Source organism: Aotus nancymaae, unplaced genomic scaffold (genome assembly GCF_030222135.1).
Source record: "Aotus nancymaae isolate 86718 unplaced genomic scaffold, 86718_ANA_hifiasm-v0.15.2.pri h1tg000040l, whole genome shotgun sequence".
In the NCBI taxonomy this organism is placed as follows: Eukaryota; Metazoa; Chordata; class Mammalia; order Primates; family Aotidae; genus Aotus; species Aotus nancymaae.
In genome coordinates, this window is record NW_026988454.1 from 57,144,763 (window position 1) to 57,165,438 (window position 20,676).

General features: G+C 36.1%; 2 protein-coding genes across 2 annotated transcripts in view; one reads left to right on the plus strand and one right to left on the minus strand.

Annotated features, from left to right (window-relative positions):
* WASF1 (WASP family member 1) overlaps positions 1-20,676 on the plus strand; it is a 134,626-nt gene that overhangs the window by 16,443 nt on the left and 97,507 nt on the right. The gene's annotated exons all lie outside the window — the stretch shown is intronic.
* The window catches only part of CDC40 (cell division cycle 40), a 49,224-nt gene that overhangs the window by 3,605 nt on the left and 24,943 nt on the right, over positions 1-20,676 (minus strand). Inside the window, exons 4-13 of the mRNA XM_012438423.3 lie at positions 20,099-20,182; positions 18,502-18,641; positions 16,915-17,011; positions 15,436-15,575; positions 14,549-14,623; positions 12,565-12,610; positions 10,118-10,219; positions 8,453-8,568; positions 8,078-8,211; positions 1,733-1,809 (exon numbers count right to left, since the gene is read on the minus strand). Coding sequence (XP_012293846.1) covers positions 1,733-1,809; positions 8,078-8,211; positions 8,453-8,568; positions 10,118-10,219; positions 12,565-12,610; positions 14,549-14,623; positions 15,436-15,575; positions 16,915-17,011; positions 18,502-18,641; positions 20,099-20,182 — 1,011 coding nt within the window. The remainder of the gene's footprint in view (positions 1-1,732; positions 1,810-8,077; positions 8,212-8,452; positions 8,569-10,117; positions 10,220-12,564; positions 12,611-14,548; positions 14,624-15,435; positions 15,576-16,914; positions 17,012-18,501; positions 18,642-20,098; positions 20,183-20,676) is intronic.

Consider the following 20,676-nt stretch of genomic DNA (forward strand, 5'->3'; position numbering starts at 1 on the left):
TAATGGCTTTTGCTTATACAAACTCTCTATCACTGAGCACTCTCACATAAAAGCTTTTTTTAAAAAAATAAGGAAACAGAGAAATTCCAAGCTTAGTGTTAAGAGAAATAAACTAAAAGTTATGAACTAAAATTAACTTATAGTAAGCATAGACAACAGAACTATGGGACATAGAAGAAAGACACTTATCTGTGGTAATATGGAATAAAGATTAACTGGTGAGAAAGCCTAGTATTATTAAATAAAACTATGCAAAACAAGTTTAAAAATTTTAAAAATTGTATTAACTTTTTAAAAGGCTACAATGCTTTTCTTAAGATTCATCAAAGCCCCTAGAGCCTAAACTGCAGTGTTTACAGTCATGTGCCACTTACCAATGTTTTGGTCAATGATGGACCATACATGACAGTGGTCCCATAAAATTATAATGCCAAATTTTTACTGTACCTTTTCTATGTTTAGATACGTTTAGATACATTTATTTGCATAAATGCTAAGCATTGACTACATTATTCAGAACAGCAATATGCCATACAGGGATAGAGCCTAGGGTAATAGGCTGTCCCATACAGCCTAGGGTAAGTAGGCTATACCATCTAGGTTTGCTCTTCTTGTAAAAATGACAGAGCATCTGACGACTATCACCATTTGCTTGTGTCAGAGGCCCTGATGGAAGAGCAAACTCTTCCTTGCCCCACACTTGGGGTAATTATGTGAGTTAACGGTGGTTTTGATGACAATGTCCCCCAAACATCAGAATCTCCACTTTAAGACTCATGTAGAGCTATAATCACATCAGTATATTGTCAGTATATCTGTAGCACAAATTATCTTGTACTTAAAAGACAATGGATTAAACAATATTAAATAGATTTATCTTTTTAATTTTTGCCTGAGAAAACATTTTAAAGAGAATTGCTAAAGTGTTCTTATTATGGAGAACCAGACCTAAATTTCCTATCCCCTGAAAGAGCTTACAATAAATCATTATTATTATTTTTATTTTTAGAGAAAAGGGTCTTGTTCTATTGCCCAGGCTGGAGTACAGTTGCATGATCATAGCTCACTGCAGCCTCAACCTCCCGGGTCAAGGGAACCACCCATCTTAGCCTCCCAAGTAGCTAGGACTATAGGTGTGCACCACCATGCCAGCTGATTTCTAAAATTTTATTTTGTAGAGATGAGGTCTATGTTGCCCAGACTAGTGTCGAACTCTTGGGTTCAAGTGATTCTCCTGCCTTGGCCAAATCATTATTAAATGATTTACTAAACGTGATTCTGTTTGGAAGGAGAATTAGAAAAGAAAACTCTGGTTGGGAACAATGGCTTAGGCCTGTAATCCAGCACCTTGGGAGGCCAAGGTGGGAAAATCACTTGAGCCCAGGAGTTTGAGACTAGCCTGAGGAACGAAGGGAGACCCTGTCTCTTAAAAAAAAAAAAAAAAAGAAGGAAAAGAAAAGAAAAAACTGATTGTTAAATAGAAATCTGATGTTCAATATACATTAGCTATAAATCATTTTATTTTTATTTACAAAAAGACACAGAAAAGTAGGCGATGTGACTTACATATGAAAACCAGTAATTCTTTTTAATATTGTAAAGGCTACCTTATCCAAGTAATGGCACTGTGACACACCTTCCCAAGAAAGAAAGGGCCAAAGTTCTTTTGAATAAAGAAATCACACTGTATCTCAGAAGCTCATTTAAAAATACAATCTACGTACTAACTTACCATTTGGAGACAAAGTCACTGCAGGCATTGAGTGCATACTGGGTTCTGCTATATACTTGAAATCCACAGGGATATCCCTAAAAAATGTCATATCAGAATAAATAATTCTTAAAAAGCACCTTCAGAAGAATTATCTCTGTAATATAGGAATAATATGCAAATAAAAGCAAACTATTGAAATTATACATTTAATAAATCTTTCGTGAAACTTTCTAGAAGAAAAATCACAAAATGATACTATATGGCTTATGGTAAATCCTGTCCTTCATAAATGACTTTCCATGATAATTATAACAGTGGCAGTGATTTTGTTTTCTATTTGATTTAGACTTTGTCCTTTATGTTAAAAAATTTGTTACTAGAAGTTCTTTAATAATGTACCATGGTGATAGGTAAACTAAAATCTCAGAATTCACCATCATATAATTCATCCATGTAACCCAAAACCACTTGTACTCCAAAAGCTGTTGAAATTTAAAAAATTTTAAAAAATGTACCATGGTAGGGCGAAGCAAGGTGTCTGAGGCAAGCCTATGGGGAAGTGTTATTTTACCCGCCAGTCAACCTTAACTCAGTGGGTGAGAGTGTTAAAGAGCCTGCAGCAATGCAAGCGGATGGCAGGCAAAGCTGTAGGGATCCATGAGCTGGTCTAGCCCATCCAGAAATGATGTCCACGGCCAGAGAGATTAAATGCTTGGTACCTGGACTATTTTCAGTTGACATGCAAAGCATTTCAAATGTGTTCGGTGAAGGAGAGAAAACATTAAAAAAAAAAAAAAAAAAAAAACTCATGTGAGTGATAAAAAGACTGAAAGAAAAACAAAAATTCAAACTAGCCACCTAAATTCAGAACCATCAAAAGTTATAAGTGCCTTTTTATTTTTAAAATTCTCCACGCTAAAAATTCTTTTCTGAAAGGATTTTTGGTCTTGTTGCTTTTCATGAGACCAGAAATATTTTTTACAGAGTAATGTGTGGGAAATGCAATCTGATAAGTAACACAGATTATGCAGCAGCAATTTTAACTTCAAACCCTGTTTCAAGTTCCAATACTTTGATTAACTGGAAAATAATAATAATTTGCCTTAATATAAGGATTTTCCCTATTTATCCATCCACCCAGCAGAAGGAACAAATGACTAGAAAAGACTTTGATCAGGTTCATGGTCAGAGGAAAACATTTTCAGGAATAACCTGGGGAATGACATCATTTGTCAGATCTCCAACCCTTTATACCTCTATGGTACCAGTGAGAAATGACATTTAGAATGACCTAAATGTATTTTAAAAAGCTGCAATCGAAAAAAGGTTTGTTTCTTCCCTCCTCATATTTATTGTTAGTGGTTAATTATTTTACAACATGAATTAAAACATGAGAATTTTCTAAATTAACTATAGTCTAGGTTCATATTGATCAACGTGTTAACAAAAGTAAACAAAAATATTCAAATTGATACCTTATTTCAAGGAATCTTCATACCAATAACTATGGAAAAAGAATTTTTGAACTACCCTGCAGACTTCATTATTTCTAGCAAAAAACTATAACATAGTTATAGTTAATAAACACAACATGGCCAAGCGTGGTGGCTCGTGCCTATAATCCCAGCACTTTGGGAGGCCATGGTGGGTGGATCACTTGAGGTCAGGAGTTCAAGACCAGCCTGGCTAACATGGCAAAACCCTGTCTCCAATAAAAATATAAAAATTAGGCCGGGTGCGGTGGCTCACGCCTGTAATCCCAGCACTTTGGGAGGCCGAGGTGGGTGAATCACGAGGTCAAGAGATTGAGACCATCCTGGTCAACATGGTGAAACCCCGTCTCTACTAAAAACACAAAAAATTAGCTGGGCACGGTGGTGCGTGCCTGTAATCCCAGCTACTCAGGAGGCTGAGGCAGGAGAACTGCCTGAACCCAGGAGGTGGAGGTTGAGGTGAGCCGAGATCGCGCCATTGCACTCCAGCCTGGGTAACAAGAGCGAAACTCTGTCTCAAAAAAACCAAAAAATATATATATATATATACACACACACATATATATATATAAATTAGTCAGATGTGGTGGCGTATGGCTGTAATTCCAGCTACTCAGGAGGCTGAGGCAGGAGAATTGGTTGAGGCCAGGAGGCAGAGGCTACAGGGAGCTGAGATCATGCCACTGCATTCCACACTCCAGCCTGGGCAACAGAGCGAGACTCCATCGCAAAAATATATAAATAAACAAACACAACACTATTTTCTAATCAGATACTGTAATTCAGTATAATGAGCTAGTAACTCATATCTTGCAAATAATCTCCAGTTTAAAAATTCACCAAAAAAACCTAATAAAAGTCCATGAAATTTTAAAGCTAAAAGATAAACAGTAGTGTCAACTTCTATAAAATTTTCTTTAAAAATTATTTTACCAAAATAAAGACCTTCTGGAGAAAACATGTCTATGACATTTCATGCATTTGGTTGATTAAAATACCACAAGCTGCTGAATATCTAATATAGTCTTTTATGCTCTTTTAGTACATAATAGAGTTAGTTTGTATAATATTATTTAAGAAAGTTTCCTTTGTTTTCTGGTATCATTATGGTTCTCTAAGCAGGTACAGCATATAAAAGTTTGGCAAACACCACTTGTCTGAATTAGCCCCAGTGTTGCTAATTTTCCCACAGAGGAGGTCAGCTGTCACTTTGAGGAGGTCAGGGCCTCCCTTCCTCTCCTAAGCAAGTGGCCACTATCACTAGTAATTGCTCTTAGGGATGATTTATGCAGTAAGCACAGTTCTGGGGATCCTGAACTGGTATTGCTTCCTACTTGTCTTTGTAGCAAAACAGACCCTCACAATTATTACTTTCTCACTAATCAAATCAAATACAAGTTATTAATACCTTCTCTCCTTACCAGTCCCCTCATTCGTCTAACTATCCATTCGTATGATCAAGAATTCAAGCTTTGTGAGGCCAGGAGTTTGTGACCAGCCCAGCAAACAGAGTAAGACCCTATTTCTACAAAAAATTTAAAAATTAGTGAGGCATAGTGGCATGCACCTATAGTCCCAGTCACTCAGGAGGCTAAGGCGGGAGGATTGTTTGAGCCCAGGAGTTCAAGGTTGCAGTGAGCTATGACTGCACCACTACATTCTAGTCTAGGCAACAGAGTGAGATTCTGTCTCTTGAACAAACAAACAAAAAAAATCAAGCTTTGAAATCAGTTTGATCTGAGTGTGAACTCTGGTCCTTTCATGTCCTATATAACCTTGGGCAAATTACTTAAACTACCTTAGCCTCCTTATACATAAAATGGGAATAACAAATGTACGTATCTTATAAGATTGGTTTGCACACTAAATCAGATAATTCATGTGAAATGCTTAGCATAGTAACTGGCATATAGAAAGAGCTCAATAAATGTAACATCATTGATAATTACACCAATAATTACTTCTTTAGAGGTACAGCACATATTGTGTACCAGGCATTGTGCTGGGAACAGACAGTAAGCATGACTCACACTGTTCTTTCTCTCATGGTTAAGAACTTGTGAGGGAATGGAAGAAATAAACAAGCACTTGAAGTATGCTAAAAGCTGTGGAAAGCCAATGACAGTGTGGGATGATGGAGAGGAGGCACCTAATCTCGTCTGAGGACTAGTTATTTTCTTTAGAAAAGAAAATATGCTTGCAAAAAAGTGCTTAATAACCTTTTTGTTAAAATGAATGTTTGGATGGAAGCCACCTTGTTTTTACAGTCAGTTATGAAGCACAGCTCTACCATGAGTCCTAGCAAGGACTAAAAAGTGTGTCTGTTCTTTTCTCCTTACCAATCCTTTCATTCATTTAACTATCCAGGCTCTCGCAGTAAGGGAAAGCTCATAGTAAGGGTTAAACTGAAATCTGTTTTTTTTTTTGAGATGGAGTCTTGCTCTGTTGCCCAGGCTGGAGTGCAATGGCGTGACCTCGCCTCACTGCAACCTCTGCCTCCCAGGTTCAAGAGATTCTCCTGCCTCAACCTCCTGAGTAGCTGGGATTACAGGTGTGCACCACCACACCCAGCTAATTCTTATATTTTTAGTAGAGATGGGGTTTCACCATGTTGGCCAGGCTGGTCTCAAACTTCTGACTTCGTGATGTACCCACCTCAGTCTTCCAAAGTGCTAGGATTACAGGCATGAGTCACTGCATCTGGCCTGAAATCTGTTTTTAAAAAATTATTTATTTTTAATTTTTTTTATTGAGATGGGGGTCTCGGTCTGTCACCCAAGCTGGAGTGCAGTGGCACAAGCACAGCCCACGGCAGCCTCGACCTCCCAGGCACAAGCAATCCTCCTGCCTCAGTTTCCTGAGTAGCTGGGACTATAGGCCTGTGCCACCACACTAGCTAATTTTTGTATTTCTCATAAAGACAGGATTTCACCATGCTGTGCAGGCTGGTCTCAAACTCCTGGGTTCAAACAATCTACCCAACTCAGTCTCCCAAAGTGCTGGGATAACTAACAGGCATGAGCCCCTGTGCCCAGCCAAGTTAAAGTAAAATCTAAAGAACATCATCATTTGTAACAAAACAGTATCATGACTTTTTAGGAGTATTTCCCAAGATCTGAGAGGAATGGGGGGGAAAAAAAATACTAACATTACCCGTTAGTTTAATAAAAATTCTTTGCTCACCAATGTTTTACTTTAGGACACCCACATACACATGTCCTTAAGCCCTGTAATTGCTTAAATATTTAAATATTTACAAATTTCTTTTATATCACTCTATATTTAAAATTGAAAATATCTGAAGGTAGAAACATCAGAAAGTTTGAGTGTAGTCAAACTGTTAGAGTATATAAAACGAAATAGAACGTGTATATGTATGTTTATTCTCCAGAGTTTGTGCAAATGATCTAAGATGGCTCATATAAAACTTGGGGTCCATATTAGATTCTCTGTAAAAAAACATTTCTGAAGTAAGAAAGATCTCAGCTATGAGGTGGTCTCCAACATGGGCTATATGTTAAGAATATATATAAAGTACAGTCAACTCTCCACTAATTGGGAGAGTTGACTTCACTAATCTGAAGGTGTGTAGTGATGGTGGTGGTGAGTGTGGGAGAAACTACAATTAAATGACATTAAATGTTCAGTCACCCAGATTGTCCTGACAATGGTTAGGGACCTGCTCAGGTCCCCAGAGGGACTTAGTATAAAGAGGAAACACCACTGGCCGTGGTTCAAGGCTTCCCACTTGTTAAAGCAGAACAACTTTTGGGGGATGGACAGACACATTTTTTAGTCTTGCTAGGAGGACTCATGGTTGAGCTGTGCTTAATAACTGACTGTAAAAACAAGGTGGTTTCCGTCCAAACATTCATTTTAACAAAAAGGTTATCAAGCATTTTTTTTGCAACTGAACTATAGAACACACTATGATATGTAATGAAACTAGTATATTTCTTAACTTTAGAAAAATATTTTTTTCCCTAGGAAAGTAAAATTAACCAATATAATATGATTATATTCTACAAGTAAAACATTTGTACCAGCAAGATGATATGGGGTGATATGGTTTGGCTGTGCAACCTTCCAAATCTCATCTTGAATCGTACTCCCATAATTCCCATGTATTGTGGGAGGAACCCAGTGGAAGATAATTGAATCACAGGGGTGGTTTCTCCCATACTGTTCTCGTGAGGTAGTGAATAAGTCGCATGAGATCTGATGGTTTTATAAGGGGAAACCCCTTTCACTCGGCTCTCATTCTCTCTCAGGCTGCCGCCGTGTAAGAAGTGCCTTTCTGCTTCTGCCATGATTGTGGGGCCTCCCTAGCCACGGGGAACTTTAAGCCCATTAAACCTTTTTCTTTTGTAAATTGCCCAGTCTCCGGTATGTCTTTATCAGTAGTGTGAAAATGGACTAATACATGGGGTGTTTGTCAGTACTCAATAATCATAAAAAGTAGACATTTAAAAAATTAAGATATATACCACTATTTTCTTTGAGTGGTTCTAGGGCCACAATCTTATGCTCAATCTCCCTACTGCTTGCCAGTTATTTTGCAGAGATGAATAAGATACCTAATAAAGAATGTAAGACAGCACAATACAAATCTATCATCACTATAAGAAAAACAACCCCAAATACACATCTTTTGGAAAGACTATCCAAGATTATAAATGGTAGCATGTTTAGATTTTAATCTCCATATTGCCAGTACTTAAATAGTTAAAACAGTTTGACTGGCAAGCCAGGATCACAGTTGCAAAAAATATTCAAATAGTTGTATATTATTATCAGGTTTCATCTTTGACTATACAATTTTTAACTGCTTGCTTTATATAAATCAGATTTTCTACTAATGGAAACTCACCATTCCCAAACTCTTAGGCTTTTATCATCAGAAGTGCTCACAAATCTCCTATTCTCATCCACAAAAACAATGGTGTTGACAGCTCCCAAATGCCGATCATATTCCTGCACAATTTCTCCACTTCGAATGTCCCACTGTAGATCAAGCAAGAGAAAAGGTAAAGACAGAAGTAGAGCAGATTTATGAAGGACCATAATTCTGGAAAGTGGAGAAGGAAAAGATCTTCAACATGATATTTTTATAAATGTAGAGTGGAGCATTAGCTGTCCCTAAAAGTAGCAAACATTAAATGAGTAATATTAGCTTATTAACTTATTCCATCCCCTTATACCACATAAGCTTGGGAGTCTTAACAAAATACTGTGAAAAACTTACTTGCACAATCTTCTTATCAGACATCCCAGCCACAAAGAGATTTTGCTTATCTTCATCAGGATTGAATTTGACACAATAAGGTACTTTTCGGTTTGTAAATCTTGATATACACTGTCCTAAAACCAAAGACTCAAATTAAATAGGTAAAATAAATTTGACCACTTAAAGATGACTGTGAGATTAAGATCTAGAGATTACCTGCTTAATAAATTTTGAGGAAGGACTGCCTGCTTGCTCTTTAATGTAAACTACATTTGTTCTTTTTCATAGACTTTTAATAATTAAAAATAATTTTTTCAAAAGTAAATCTGTACTTCCAATTGTAGAATAAATAAATTATAACTTCACTCATGTAATGGAATAGTGCAAGCAATAAAAAAAAAAAAACCAAAAAACACTACTGGTTCTAGCCAATGAGTGAATCTCAGACATTATGCTGGAGCTAGAAACAAGAGTATAAATGGTATGATTTCATTTATAAGATGTTTAAGAAGAGGAAAAATGAATCTGAGATGACAGAAGTGGTTACTATGGTTACTGGCAGTGGGCATAGACTGGAAAAGGGCACAAGAAACCTTTACTGAGTGCTGGAAATGTTCTATATCTTGATCTTGGTGACAGATAACTACATAGATATGTTTACCAAAAAAAAAAAAAAAAAAAATCACTGAATATTTAGACACTTCATACATTTTACTGTGTGGATATTTTATCTTAATTTTTAAAAGAACCTGCAAAATGGTGGTTTCTCCGCCTTGGCTACATAGTACAATCATCTAGTCTATAGCCTGTACCAGTTACATAAACACCTCTGAGGGTGAGACTCAGGCATCAGTAGTAATAAAGCTCTTCAGATGATTACAATGTGTGACCAGAATTGAGACCACTGCTAAAGTGCTGAAGAACATGGGCTTTGGCATCAGAGAGAGCTTCGTCTGAACACAAGTCTGCCACTTATTAGCTGTGTGACCCTGAAAAAGTTAGCTCTTTAAGCCTCAGTTTCCTTATTTATAATATAATAATAGTACTTACCTCATAGGGTAAATTAAGATTGATGGAGATACTGAACATCAATGCTTAGCAATTATGCCTGGCAAATGATGTTTAATAAATATTAACCATTAGCATTACCCTTAAAATGATGGTAAGACAATAAAAAATAAGATGATTTTTCTAATTACATAAAAATATACTAGCCACAACATATTAATGTGAATCAATTAATAAAGAGCAATTAGTATGGCTGTGAATATATAAAACCAACTGGCCTGTGGAAGTTTAGACCTACATTTTAATCAATTTGTCCAAATAAATTTAATTTTGTTCATTAGACATTTATTGCATTTATGTGCAATGTACAGTACGAGGTGACGTAGGGGGACAAAAAGATCAATTAGATGGCCTATACAAGATTTCGACTTTGTTTATCTGTCAATATGTTTGCTTTATAAACTCTATCTGGTGCAAACAAGTTTCATAGTGAAAGAGCTGCTTATGCTTAGTTTTGAGTCTACAAATGTATTTTGTGATATTAGCTGATAGTGAATAGTATGAGAATCAGCAGTTAGAGAAGGTGCCATTTTGCCACAGAAGACTACTCATACCATTTCATATATAAACGATAACTTGTAAGATTAATATGTATTAGTATAAGCGAACTCTTACCTGTCTCAGTGTCCCAGAGCTTAAGATACCTGTCATAGGCTGCACTGAGGAACTGTGTTCCTGCAGTATTGAAGCAGATATCCCTAACAGCTTTACTGTGACCTAAAGGTGGAGTCAACAGAAACAGCAGTGAGGTGAAGTATATCTTCTCTTAAAACACAAACACATAAAGAGAAACAGCACTAAGCAGTTGTTGTCAGCTGTGAGTTAAGATCACCGGAATGCTACTGCCTGATTTACGGACTTAGAATATGTTATGTGTGGGCTTCAGAATGTGGGTTTTTTCCCCTTGAAGAAGCTCCTTGGGTGATTCTGATGCAAACATCTTGGTAAGAACCAAGAGAAAAGTTTTAACATTTTTTTGTCTGTCATAGCAATTTCTTAATATGCAGTACGTATAAGTGATGACTAACTAGCCAAGAACTGATGGAAATGTAAAAGACCAATTATTGCCAGTGAAAGAAATGGCTGCTGGAAGTTTGGAGGTTCACTCTGATTGCTCACCAGGCTTCAAGTGAAAACAAAGTGACCTAAACCTAAAGTTCAGGAAATTGTAGCCCTTGTTCAACAACTGTATATTTCTGTGATCACATTATCAAATTTCATAGAAACTAACTCTGAATCTAGGAGACTTTTTGAAAACTATATTAGCTTGTACTGTTTTTTTTATTTTTATTTTGTTTTGAGGCAGGGTCTTGCTCTGTTGCCCAGGCTAGACTGCAATGGCTATCTCAGCTCACTGTAAACTCAACCTCCTGGGCTCAAGAGATCCACCCACCTCAGCTTCTTGAGTAGCTGGGATTACAGGTGCATGCCACCATGCCTGGCTAATTTCTGTATTTTCTGTAGAGAAAGGGTTTTGCCATGTTACCCAGGCTTGCTTCTATTGTTTTAAGATGGTATGTTGACAATACACTAATTTTAAGGTGCTGATTATACTTTACTTAAAAATGAATCTTGCCAGACCACTCAACTCTTTTAAAAATTACAAAGAAAAATAAAATGTGGTTAAACAAAAGCAAAAATATTCCTATTGTTACCACTTCACCATGACCAAAACATGTACAATTGTGCAAAATGAGCATGGCACCAATTGTTAATGACATGCAGCAGCTCTAAACCATCACCTCCAGTGAACTCCCATCAGGCAGGATGTGTCATGGCAATTAGGCATCCTTTTCTACAGCCGGAGTCCCAGTCAGAGCTGTTATCATCTCCCTCAGGACGAAAATTTCAGTTTTCCACAGAAAAATGGTCTGCCAGTGCAGAGGAGACAGATGCGGACCAAATCCACTCTATCTGACGGAGACATTTTGTTCTCCTGTACACAGCTAACAGCCTTCCACAAGTCTTCCTTTAGACTGCAGTGACATCTTAGGCAGTATTAATTTGTGCAGGGAGGCCCTACAATCATAAAGCACTGCCAAACAGACTCCCACTTTAATCTAAAAACAGAGCCACTACAAGTCACACCGTTTCAATGTGGTACAGTTAAATTTGGAAAGAGGAGCTAGCCTTCACATGAAATTTGACAAAGACAATAAACCTTTCTCTATCAAAAAGGCTGGCATGTCACAAAGCTGTCCTCCCTTTGGCCTTCTTCCTTTCTTCGAGGAGTTCTCTCAATCTCATCCTTTTTCTATGCTTTAGCTGCTAATTCTCAGTCTCTCTTCAAAGCTTGACATCTGGCTATCTAATTGCTTACTGGACATTTTCACCTCAATATCCCAAAGGCAGCTCAAATTTGGTGTATCTAAAACCTCACCATCATCTTATGTTCCTTCTTGGTGAATGGCACCATCATTCATCCAGCCTCAGGGGAGTTACCCTAGATTCCTGTCTCATTCTGATCATTTACATGCCGTTACTCAATCTCACTGACTTGAACTCTAATACGTAGTTCCTTTCTTCTCTCTTTGCTGCTTTGGTTCAGACTCTCATCATCTCTAAATCAGACCTATGAAAGAACTGTGTAATTTTTTCCCTTCCTCCAAGCTTGCCCTACCAAAGCATCCTGTGTATTGCCATTTGATCTTCGTAAACATCAAATCATGTTGCTTTCCTGCAAGAGCTCTCTAATGGTTCCCCAATGCCCTCAGAATAGAGGGCACTCTTTATTAATGGCACAGAAGGTTTCCCCTGCTCTGGTCCCCCTCTTGCTACTTTTCTCCACTTCTGTCTCTCAACATCCTTTAACAATCCTGAAACATACGTGGATCCCCTCAGCAGCACTCCTTCTCACACCACTTTCGTTTTCCATCTGCTGCTCTTGCTTCCTAGTTCTCTTTCTTTGTCTACCTGGGGGGACTGACTCCTCCTTCCAGATTCAGCTCAAGTCTATGAAGACTTTCCTTCCTATCAGTGTAGTGAAATTACTATCAATTATGTTATCTCACTTTAAAAATTCTTCCCAAACAGATTTATGTTGGAGAGAAAAGAAGCATTACCAATAAATGTTCTCAGACAGCGCCGGTCTCCATAAACCTCCCATAGCTAGGGAAAAAAAAATAACACATGGAAATATTACATTTAATACAAGTCTTTCAATCAATAACCATAGCCCTATGCTGGTTATGTGTGTGCATATCTGTGTGTGTAAACACACAGCTTTAATTATTAAATAGTAAACACTGAATATCATTAAATATTGCTTGGTGCTGCCAGCTTGTGTTGTAATATTTGGAACGTGCACACACACAATCACACACACTCAAAACTAAGGCGTTTTAAAGATATTTACATCAAAATATCATGAGACTTAACTATAGGTGGAGTTAATTCAGGTGAGTTTTCATTTTCATATTGTTCTTTTCTGTTTCATATATTTTCTATGATGAAAAGTTTCTACTTTTGTAGCACTACAAACAACTTTTAAAGGAATTAAGTGTTAAAATGGCATGTATATAACATTTTGAAAGTGAAAGCCTTTTTGTTTACTTTTCTAAAGTAACAAGTATTACAGAAACTATATGGAAATGATGATCTAGACTAAAATAACAGGCTCATAATTCTCAGCATATCTAACGTGGATTAATACAATAGCTTCAAGACTAGCTTTATTCTTGACTGCCTTGAATCCAATCCTAAACAATGTTGCTAGTACTCTAAAACAGAAAGCATTTCCTTGCCACCAGTGCCAGTAGGACATAGTCTCAGTTACTTTAGAATATTAGGAAAGGACCTCTGTCTGAGACCTGGTTCCTTGCCCATGACTGCCATCATTCCTTGTTTCTTAGTTGTTATGCTCCACCAAGCACAAAACCGTTGTTTCCAGCACACACCATGCTGATTCATTCTCTTCACTCTTTTCAAACAACTCTATTCCTGTTTCCTCATCCTTTACTTAGTCAACTTTCTTACTAAGGTATGCTTCCTCTTTGAAAGCAGCATATCTTGTGCTTGCCTCTATAATAATCATTTATATCATAATAAAATGATCATCTTAACGGGAGAGACAGTGCCTTAATAGCTTTTGCTTTCAGTCCCTTGAACATAATAGAATGTTTATAGAAGTGAACTAAATTGAATTCTATGCTTTCTCGGTTGGCCAAAGAAAAGACCAACATCTCAATTAATGTAGTTCGTACACAGTAAAAGTTAAATAAAATGGGTGTTTTTAATTCCAAAATGTTGGCCTGTCATTTTAATCTATTAGAGACAAATGCCTACATGGTTGCTCTTATCAAAAGAAGAGGCCTCTTTTTATTGTTAATATCCATGAATTATTTACTAACGATAAAATTTTAATGACTCCACTTTCCAAGCCCCAAGAGCACTATAGGGTTGGTATTTATTGAACCATCATAATGGTCCGGACAAAGAGAAGACACAAAACCGGTCAGAACTATCCTTTCAGATTTAAAAATTTTTTTCAAGACTTTCTGCATATTCAGGCTGAAATGCATTGGCGAATGAGTTTTTCCTACCACACATTCTACAGCTGAATAGAAGCTAAAGATGGAGCTTCCCAAGACTAGAAAAGGTGAAAGAAGGGGCTGGGGGCAGTTCTGCTACTTGGAGTCTCCTAGTATGTAGAAGAAAAAAGATGAATTACATTTTTTACTTTCTAAAAATGGGATTTCTATCATGTGTCCTCTCTATTTCGTAAGGTTTGAAGAAACAATTACATATACAAAATCTCTATAAAAATGATTTGTGATTAAATATTTATATGTCTAAAGCCAAAGTGACTGGATTACATTTTCATCAGTTGTCTAAGCTTAAAAAGGAGACTGGCAAATTGGACCACAGAGCCATATCTGAATCTATGTTTGGAAGTAGTTCATAAATTGCTGCATTTACAGGGTCTAAGAGAAAATAATTAGTTTCTAATTGCCTAACAAACCCAAATTTATTTATTTATAATTAACCAAACAGATTTAACCAAAGAACTAGCTTTGCAGCACTCCTACTCTGTTACTGAAAACTCACCTTAATTTTACAGTCCATGGAACAAGACAGCAATAAATGGCCAGAGAGAGGAAACAATCTGACTGCACTGACGCCCTATAAAAAAGTATTAAAGTTATCAACCAGAAGCATTCTAAAGATCAGCTAAAATTAAGCATCAAGAAAAGACAGTATATATTAAGCAGCTTAATTTGCTATTTGTCTTCATTCCAAAAATCACACCTCAGAATAACCTTCATTAGCATTCCAAGAGCAGGCCTTATTGACACTAAGCTTTTGAAGATTTTTTTTTTTTAACCTTTAATATTGAGTTCCTCACCCAAGGGAATCCTGAGTCAATCAAATTGCTAATGCCCCCACTTGTCTTCCTTTTTTAACTTAGTCCCTTTGCTCTTTGCGAAGAGTTGGAAATTACCAGTTGGAATAGTGCAGAAGACGAAGAATACCAACATCAAAAGTTTGTCTTGTCTCTGCATTAGTTTAAAAATTACCATAGTTTATAAACCAGGGCACATCTAATCTCTGAAATGTGATAGCCACAAGAGCTAAAGCAAAATTACTGAAGCTAAGCAGGAGACTTGGTGCTAATACCAGCCCATTACTCACTGATTTGGTGCCCAAAAGGAAGAAGATTGTAGCAGGAGCTTGTGGGGAAAGGCCTGGGCTGCAAGGATGCAGGGCACTGAACCATGAATGCTATGGCATGGCCAATTCAGATGGCCTTGAAGACTGATTAGTCACTTGTGATGGATGTGTGGGCACCTCCAAAGCCTAAAATTCAGCTTACATTCAATTTAATTTCCCTACACGTTTACCAGAAATACTAAATGTTCCACATCGATAGCTAAAACTTTACTTTGGCTTCATTATTATAACATTACAGCAAACACACACAACTACTTGCTTACTTTTGTGTGTCCAGACCACACATGAATTTGTTTTTTGGGAAGATAACACTTCTCAGGTGGCATAGTGGACCGTAGATTAACACCAACGTCCTGAGGTATGTGAAGATAGGACCTGCCCTGATAGTCATACATTTCTTTAACTGAAACAAAAAGGCAAAGAAAATCAATAAACAAATACAAGCCATAGTCATGAAATCTATATCTTAAAATAACATTTTATTCACAGGGATAGCATTCCATATTAAGGTTAGGTAATAACACTCCAATGATGTCAAGATCAAGAGTCAGCTAAGATTTAAGTGCTTTAAATCACTGCTATCATTTACAACTAGAGGTAGTATTTTGAAATTCCTAAATACCCAGAGATTATAGACCTTTAGATAAGATCTATACTTCTTTTCATCAGTTACACATCTTAGTGACTTATAAAGACTTCACTGTAGCATAATTATAGCAAAGGAAGAAAAGATAATACTTGGGCCTTGTGAGTCATTGGTAAAGAAGCAGAAGTAAAACAGGTTAAGAAGGAATTTAAAACAAACAAACAAAAACATCAACTATCCTTTTCCCCTGCTTTCCTCTTTTATGCCCTTCCAGTTCCTTTTCATCTATCTTTTCCCGCTTTCATCACAAATTTTACAATAAAGTCACCTATCGGAATTAAATGACATAGTATATATAAAGCAATTAGCAGCATGCCTGGCACAGAGTAAGTACTCAATAAATGTTATTATTATATTGTTGTTATTATAGTTGTAAGTACCATAATACTGAATAGACTCCTTGGACATAAAATGGAAGCTTGAAGAACCAAATATGGCTTCATCAAACCTAAATATCTGATGTAATATTAACATTAGAATAAGCAACACTATAAGTACTAAGTTATTCTTTACAGTTTTAGATAATCATTATGTAATTTCCTAAATATAACTAATTATTAATGAACAGGTACATTCTAGAATACTTATGCATTTCCTTCTACAAGTCAAAATAAGTATGAGAGGCTTAATATCTATCTTTTCACATGAAAATCCAAGTTTATTCTTTCTGAGTATGGTTTAGTAAACGGTTATGAACTTTGTGAGGATACCTGATTTGGCTTCGTTAAGAACAATTTAAATGACTGGGGCACTATTAATACACCAAAAGAGTCAACTTTATCTTATGAAAGAACAGATTGTAGACTATTCAAGTTTCTTTTTTATCTACTATTTAATAACATTCATTAACACTTGAAAAAAATTATCTGTGGCTATCATTAATCATGCTATGTTTTTCTCCTTTATCAGTATACAGAAGTCTGCTATAATTTCCCAGGGATACAAATTGTCCAACACAATTACACTCAACATAATGATATTTTTAACAGCTGATAGTAAGGAGATTTGATATTATATGAATAGCATATCTGCTATTCATATAATATCAAATATGAAGTTTTTTCATAAAAATGAAGATGTATAAAAAACGTAATACCATGTAAGATCGTCTTCTCCTCCCCAGGTTTCTCTTCTTCCTGTTTTCCTTTTTTCTGCCTCTTTGCTGTGATTTCATCCAATTCTTTTTGTTCTTCCTAAGAAAATTAAGGAGTAAAATTTAAAATGAATGTTTTAGAACCTCATTATGCCTAAAGATGGTTATAAATTCTTTATAATGAGGTCTACAAATTTGGTCTAAGTATGTTCCCAGAATAACAAGCTCAACTCTTTTTTTTTTTTTGAGATGGAGTCTTGCTCTGTCGCCCAGGCTGGAGTGCACTGGTGTGAATGAATCTCGGGTCACTGCAACCTCCCTCTTCTGGGTTCAAGTGATTCTCTGCCTCAGCCTCCCGAGTAGCTGGGACTACAAAGCATGCACCACCGTGCCCGGCTAATTTTTTCTATTTTAGCAGAGATAGGGTTTCACTGTGTTGCCCAGGCTGGTCTCGAACTCTTGAGATCTGGCAATCTGCCCACCTCGGCCTCCCAAAGTGCTAGGATTACGAGCATTGAGCCACTATGCCAGGCCAAGCTCAACTCTTCTATAAGCAGAGATCGAGTACCTTTTCTACAAATTACAAAATGGTACTAAATACATAATGGATACTAGAAAATACTTTTCAACTATATAAAATCAGTTTTCAAAACTCATCCTTCTGTGACACCTAGAAATAAATTTTAACATGTTATACTAGTTATGCAAGCAAAAAGACAAGGCAATCAGAAAATCTAGTTCCAGAATGGACACTAAATTTTAGCACAAGATGTTGTTTTTCAGTTAATTATTTTTACACAGTCCTAGGATGTAAGTGACTACACCTCTGTGACACGACTTTTTTAAGGAGCTGGGGACAGAAGATGGCATAGCAGTAAATCTGTATCCATAACAAAGAAGTCAACAGATAAAATCTAAAATAAATAAAAAACAGTAGCATACGTTTACTCATCTTAGATGTCACCTGTTTATTTCTATCATTATAATATAGATTTACTGGATGTAAGTAACAGCTAGAACATAAGCTTCATAAGGAAAGGATTTTCTTGATCTTGTCCAATGCTGTAGGCCTGGGACTAGAACACTCTCTGGCTCATAGAGACAGTGAGATTAGGAGGTGAGGAAGGGAAGGGCAGAGCATTTACTTTACAAACTTTATAGTAGTTTTAAAAATATAGAGAGAGATGAAATTTAAAATTTTAAATAAATTCGGAATCAATAAAACCTATCATCAATTCTAGTATCATAGAAGGCTGATTTTGTAGCTATTATCTGAATGTCAAGTATCAGAAGAGCAGCTACTATGGCAGCCTAATAGCAATATCCAGGCAATCTTTATGAAAATTGTTTAATATTGTATTTTAATAAAAAAGCATGAGAGAAAACAAATCAGCAAAAAAGGTAAATAAAAATATTCCAAAGAAAAACAAATAAATTTTATTGTATATTTTCAATCAACTAAAGGCAGAAAATTTTTGATGAGTCATTTGGTAAGTCATTTTTAAGGAAATCTCAAGTGTATTAATGTAGATATCGTTCATAGAGGTACAGCATACACCCGAATTGACAATGAAAAACATCAAAGCTTACTTCTGAAGGTTTGGCTACATCTTTTTCATCCACGTATTTTGCCCATGGTCCCAAGAAACCATCAATATTGGATGCATCATTTTCTTTGAACTTTTTCCTCTTTTCTGTTTTCTTCTGACCAGTTTCAAATACAGTTAAACCTACATTAACCCGCAAAAAAGACGGATTACAAAGATGTACATTTTCTAAAGAAATATTAGCATGTTTAATTTTATTTTATACAGTAAAAGAAAGATGATTGCTCGAGTGACCACAGAGTTATTAAAAAACAAACAATCTACATGAAGCTACCAAATATGCTGACTCATGCTACACAAAAAGGGATTCAATCTTCTGGGCAAAGACACTTAAAACTAATTCAATATTCTGCAAATTCTAATAACGTATACTTAAGAAGAGACCCAAGTATGTACTCCTACAATGGTGCACAAGCCTTTTATTGAATCAAGAATCTGTGTCAGTGGATCTGTATGACTTTCTGGAAAAAAACTCAGGAACTCATTATTGCTAAATAATGATAAAGTTACCTTTGAAAGCAAGAATAAACTGTAATTTATCATTTTAAAACTAAATTAAGTTATAGTAAGTACTTAATAACTTATCTTCATTTCACTTGTAATGCAAAAACGTAAATAAAACAAGGTTTCACCAGAAGTGGTATTTCTTCCAAGTGATTTCAGTCTCAACTTGACCTCTAATATTATCAATGTTAACAGTAAAAGAAAAGGAGGAGGAGGGTGTTTCTGGTTGAGATTCTGATTTGATTAGTAGGATGTGGCATACTGTGTATAGTCATTATTCTGGAAAAAGAAAGGTTTATGGAATCATAGTCACAAGTTAACTAAGAATCAAGCTACCTTTAGGTGGGACTTGCAGAGTTCTAACTTAAAGAAATGTCTACCTATATTAATTCAGGCTATGCTTTATAGCAAAGCCTGTTAAAATTCTATTTTAACAATAATCTAGCTCACGAACAGAGAGTAGCATGATCACATAGCTACTAAGCAGAAGTGTCCTATGCAATCAGCAAATTACTTTTTAAATGGGATTTTATGGATAATATTCTAATGGACTGATGAGCCTTGTGACAAGTTAGCATTTAGCATATATTGTTTTGTCTTATTGTAAGTTCAAAATGAGTATCAACACAAACATACATCGAAACACATATTTAGACTCAGCGTTCAAAGCAACCCTTCAAAGACAGTCTTCACAGACTTACAAAATAAAGTATTTCTACTCTGTTAAAATGAAGCTTGACATTAGTGCTGATAAGTCAATTGCCAAAATTATCTATATATTTGTTATAATTTATTGAATTATTTCTACAGGGGTGGCACGGTGCCAAGTGATCAAAATTCTAAGAGATATGTACCATTATTTTCCCTGCAAGGTTACACAACTGTAAGTGGCAAAAGCAAGCTCTCAGCTGTAACCGTTCAACTATATTGCTCTAAACTGTATCACCCCATTGTTTCAACTTAAAAAAAAAAGAGCTAAATAAAATGCTTTTTAAGTAATTAAAGTCATTCTGCAAGACACTAATTACAGATGTGTACATATATATATTTGATATTAAATGTTTCAAATAAATTACCTTGATTTTTTTCAGCTTCTTCTACAGAACCAATGTATTTAGCAGACACTTGATGATTATCTAATGAAGGGTCTAATGCATAACCTGAAAGGAAAAAAGTGCAAATTATTAACTTGATTTTGCTGTTTAAATTCATTATATTATTATAATACAAATATACACATTTCACATTTACTTTCCCAAATGTCAAAAATGATCTCTTTAATATAAGACCAATCATTCTGCCCTCAGCTATATTGCTTTCTTTTTCTTTTTCTTTTTCTTTTTTTTTTTGAGACAGGGTCTCACCCTGATGCCCAGGCTGGAGTGCAGTGTTGTGATCTCAGCTCCCTGCAACCTCCGTCTGCCAGGCTCAAGAGATTCTCCTGCCTCAGCCTCCAGAGTAGTTGGGATTACGGATGTGTGCCATTACCCCTAGCTAATTTTTGTATTTTTTGGAGAGATGGAGTTTCCCCATGTTGGCCATGCTGGTCTTGAACTCCAGACCTCAAATGATCTACCGCCTTGCTCTCCCCAAGTGCTGGGATTACAGGCATGAGCCACTGCTCCCAGCCCCTCAGCTATATTTCTATTTAGAA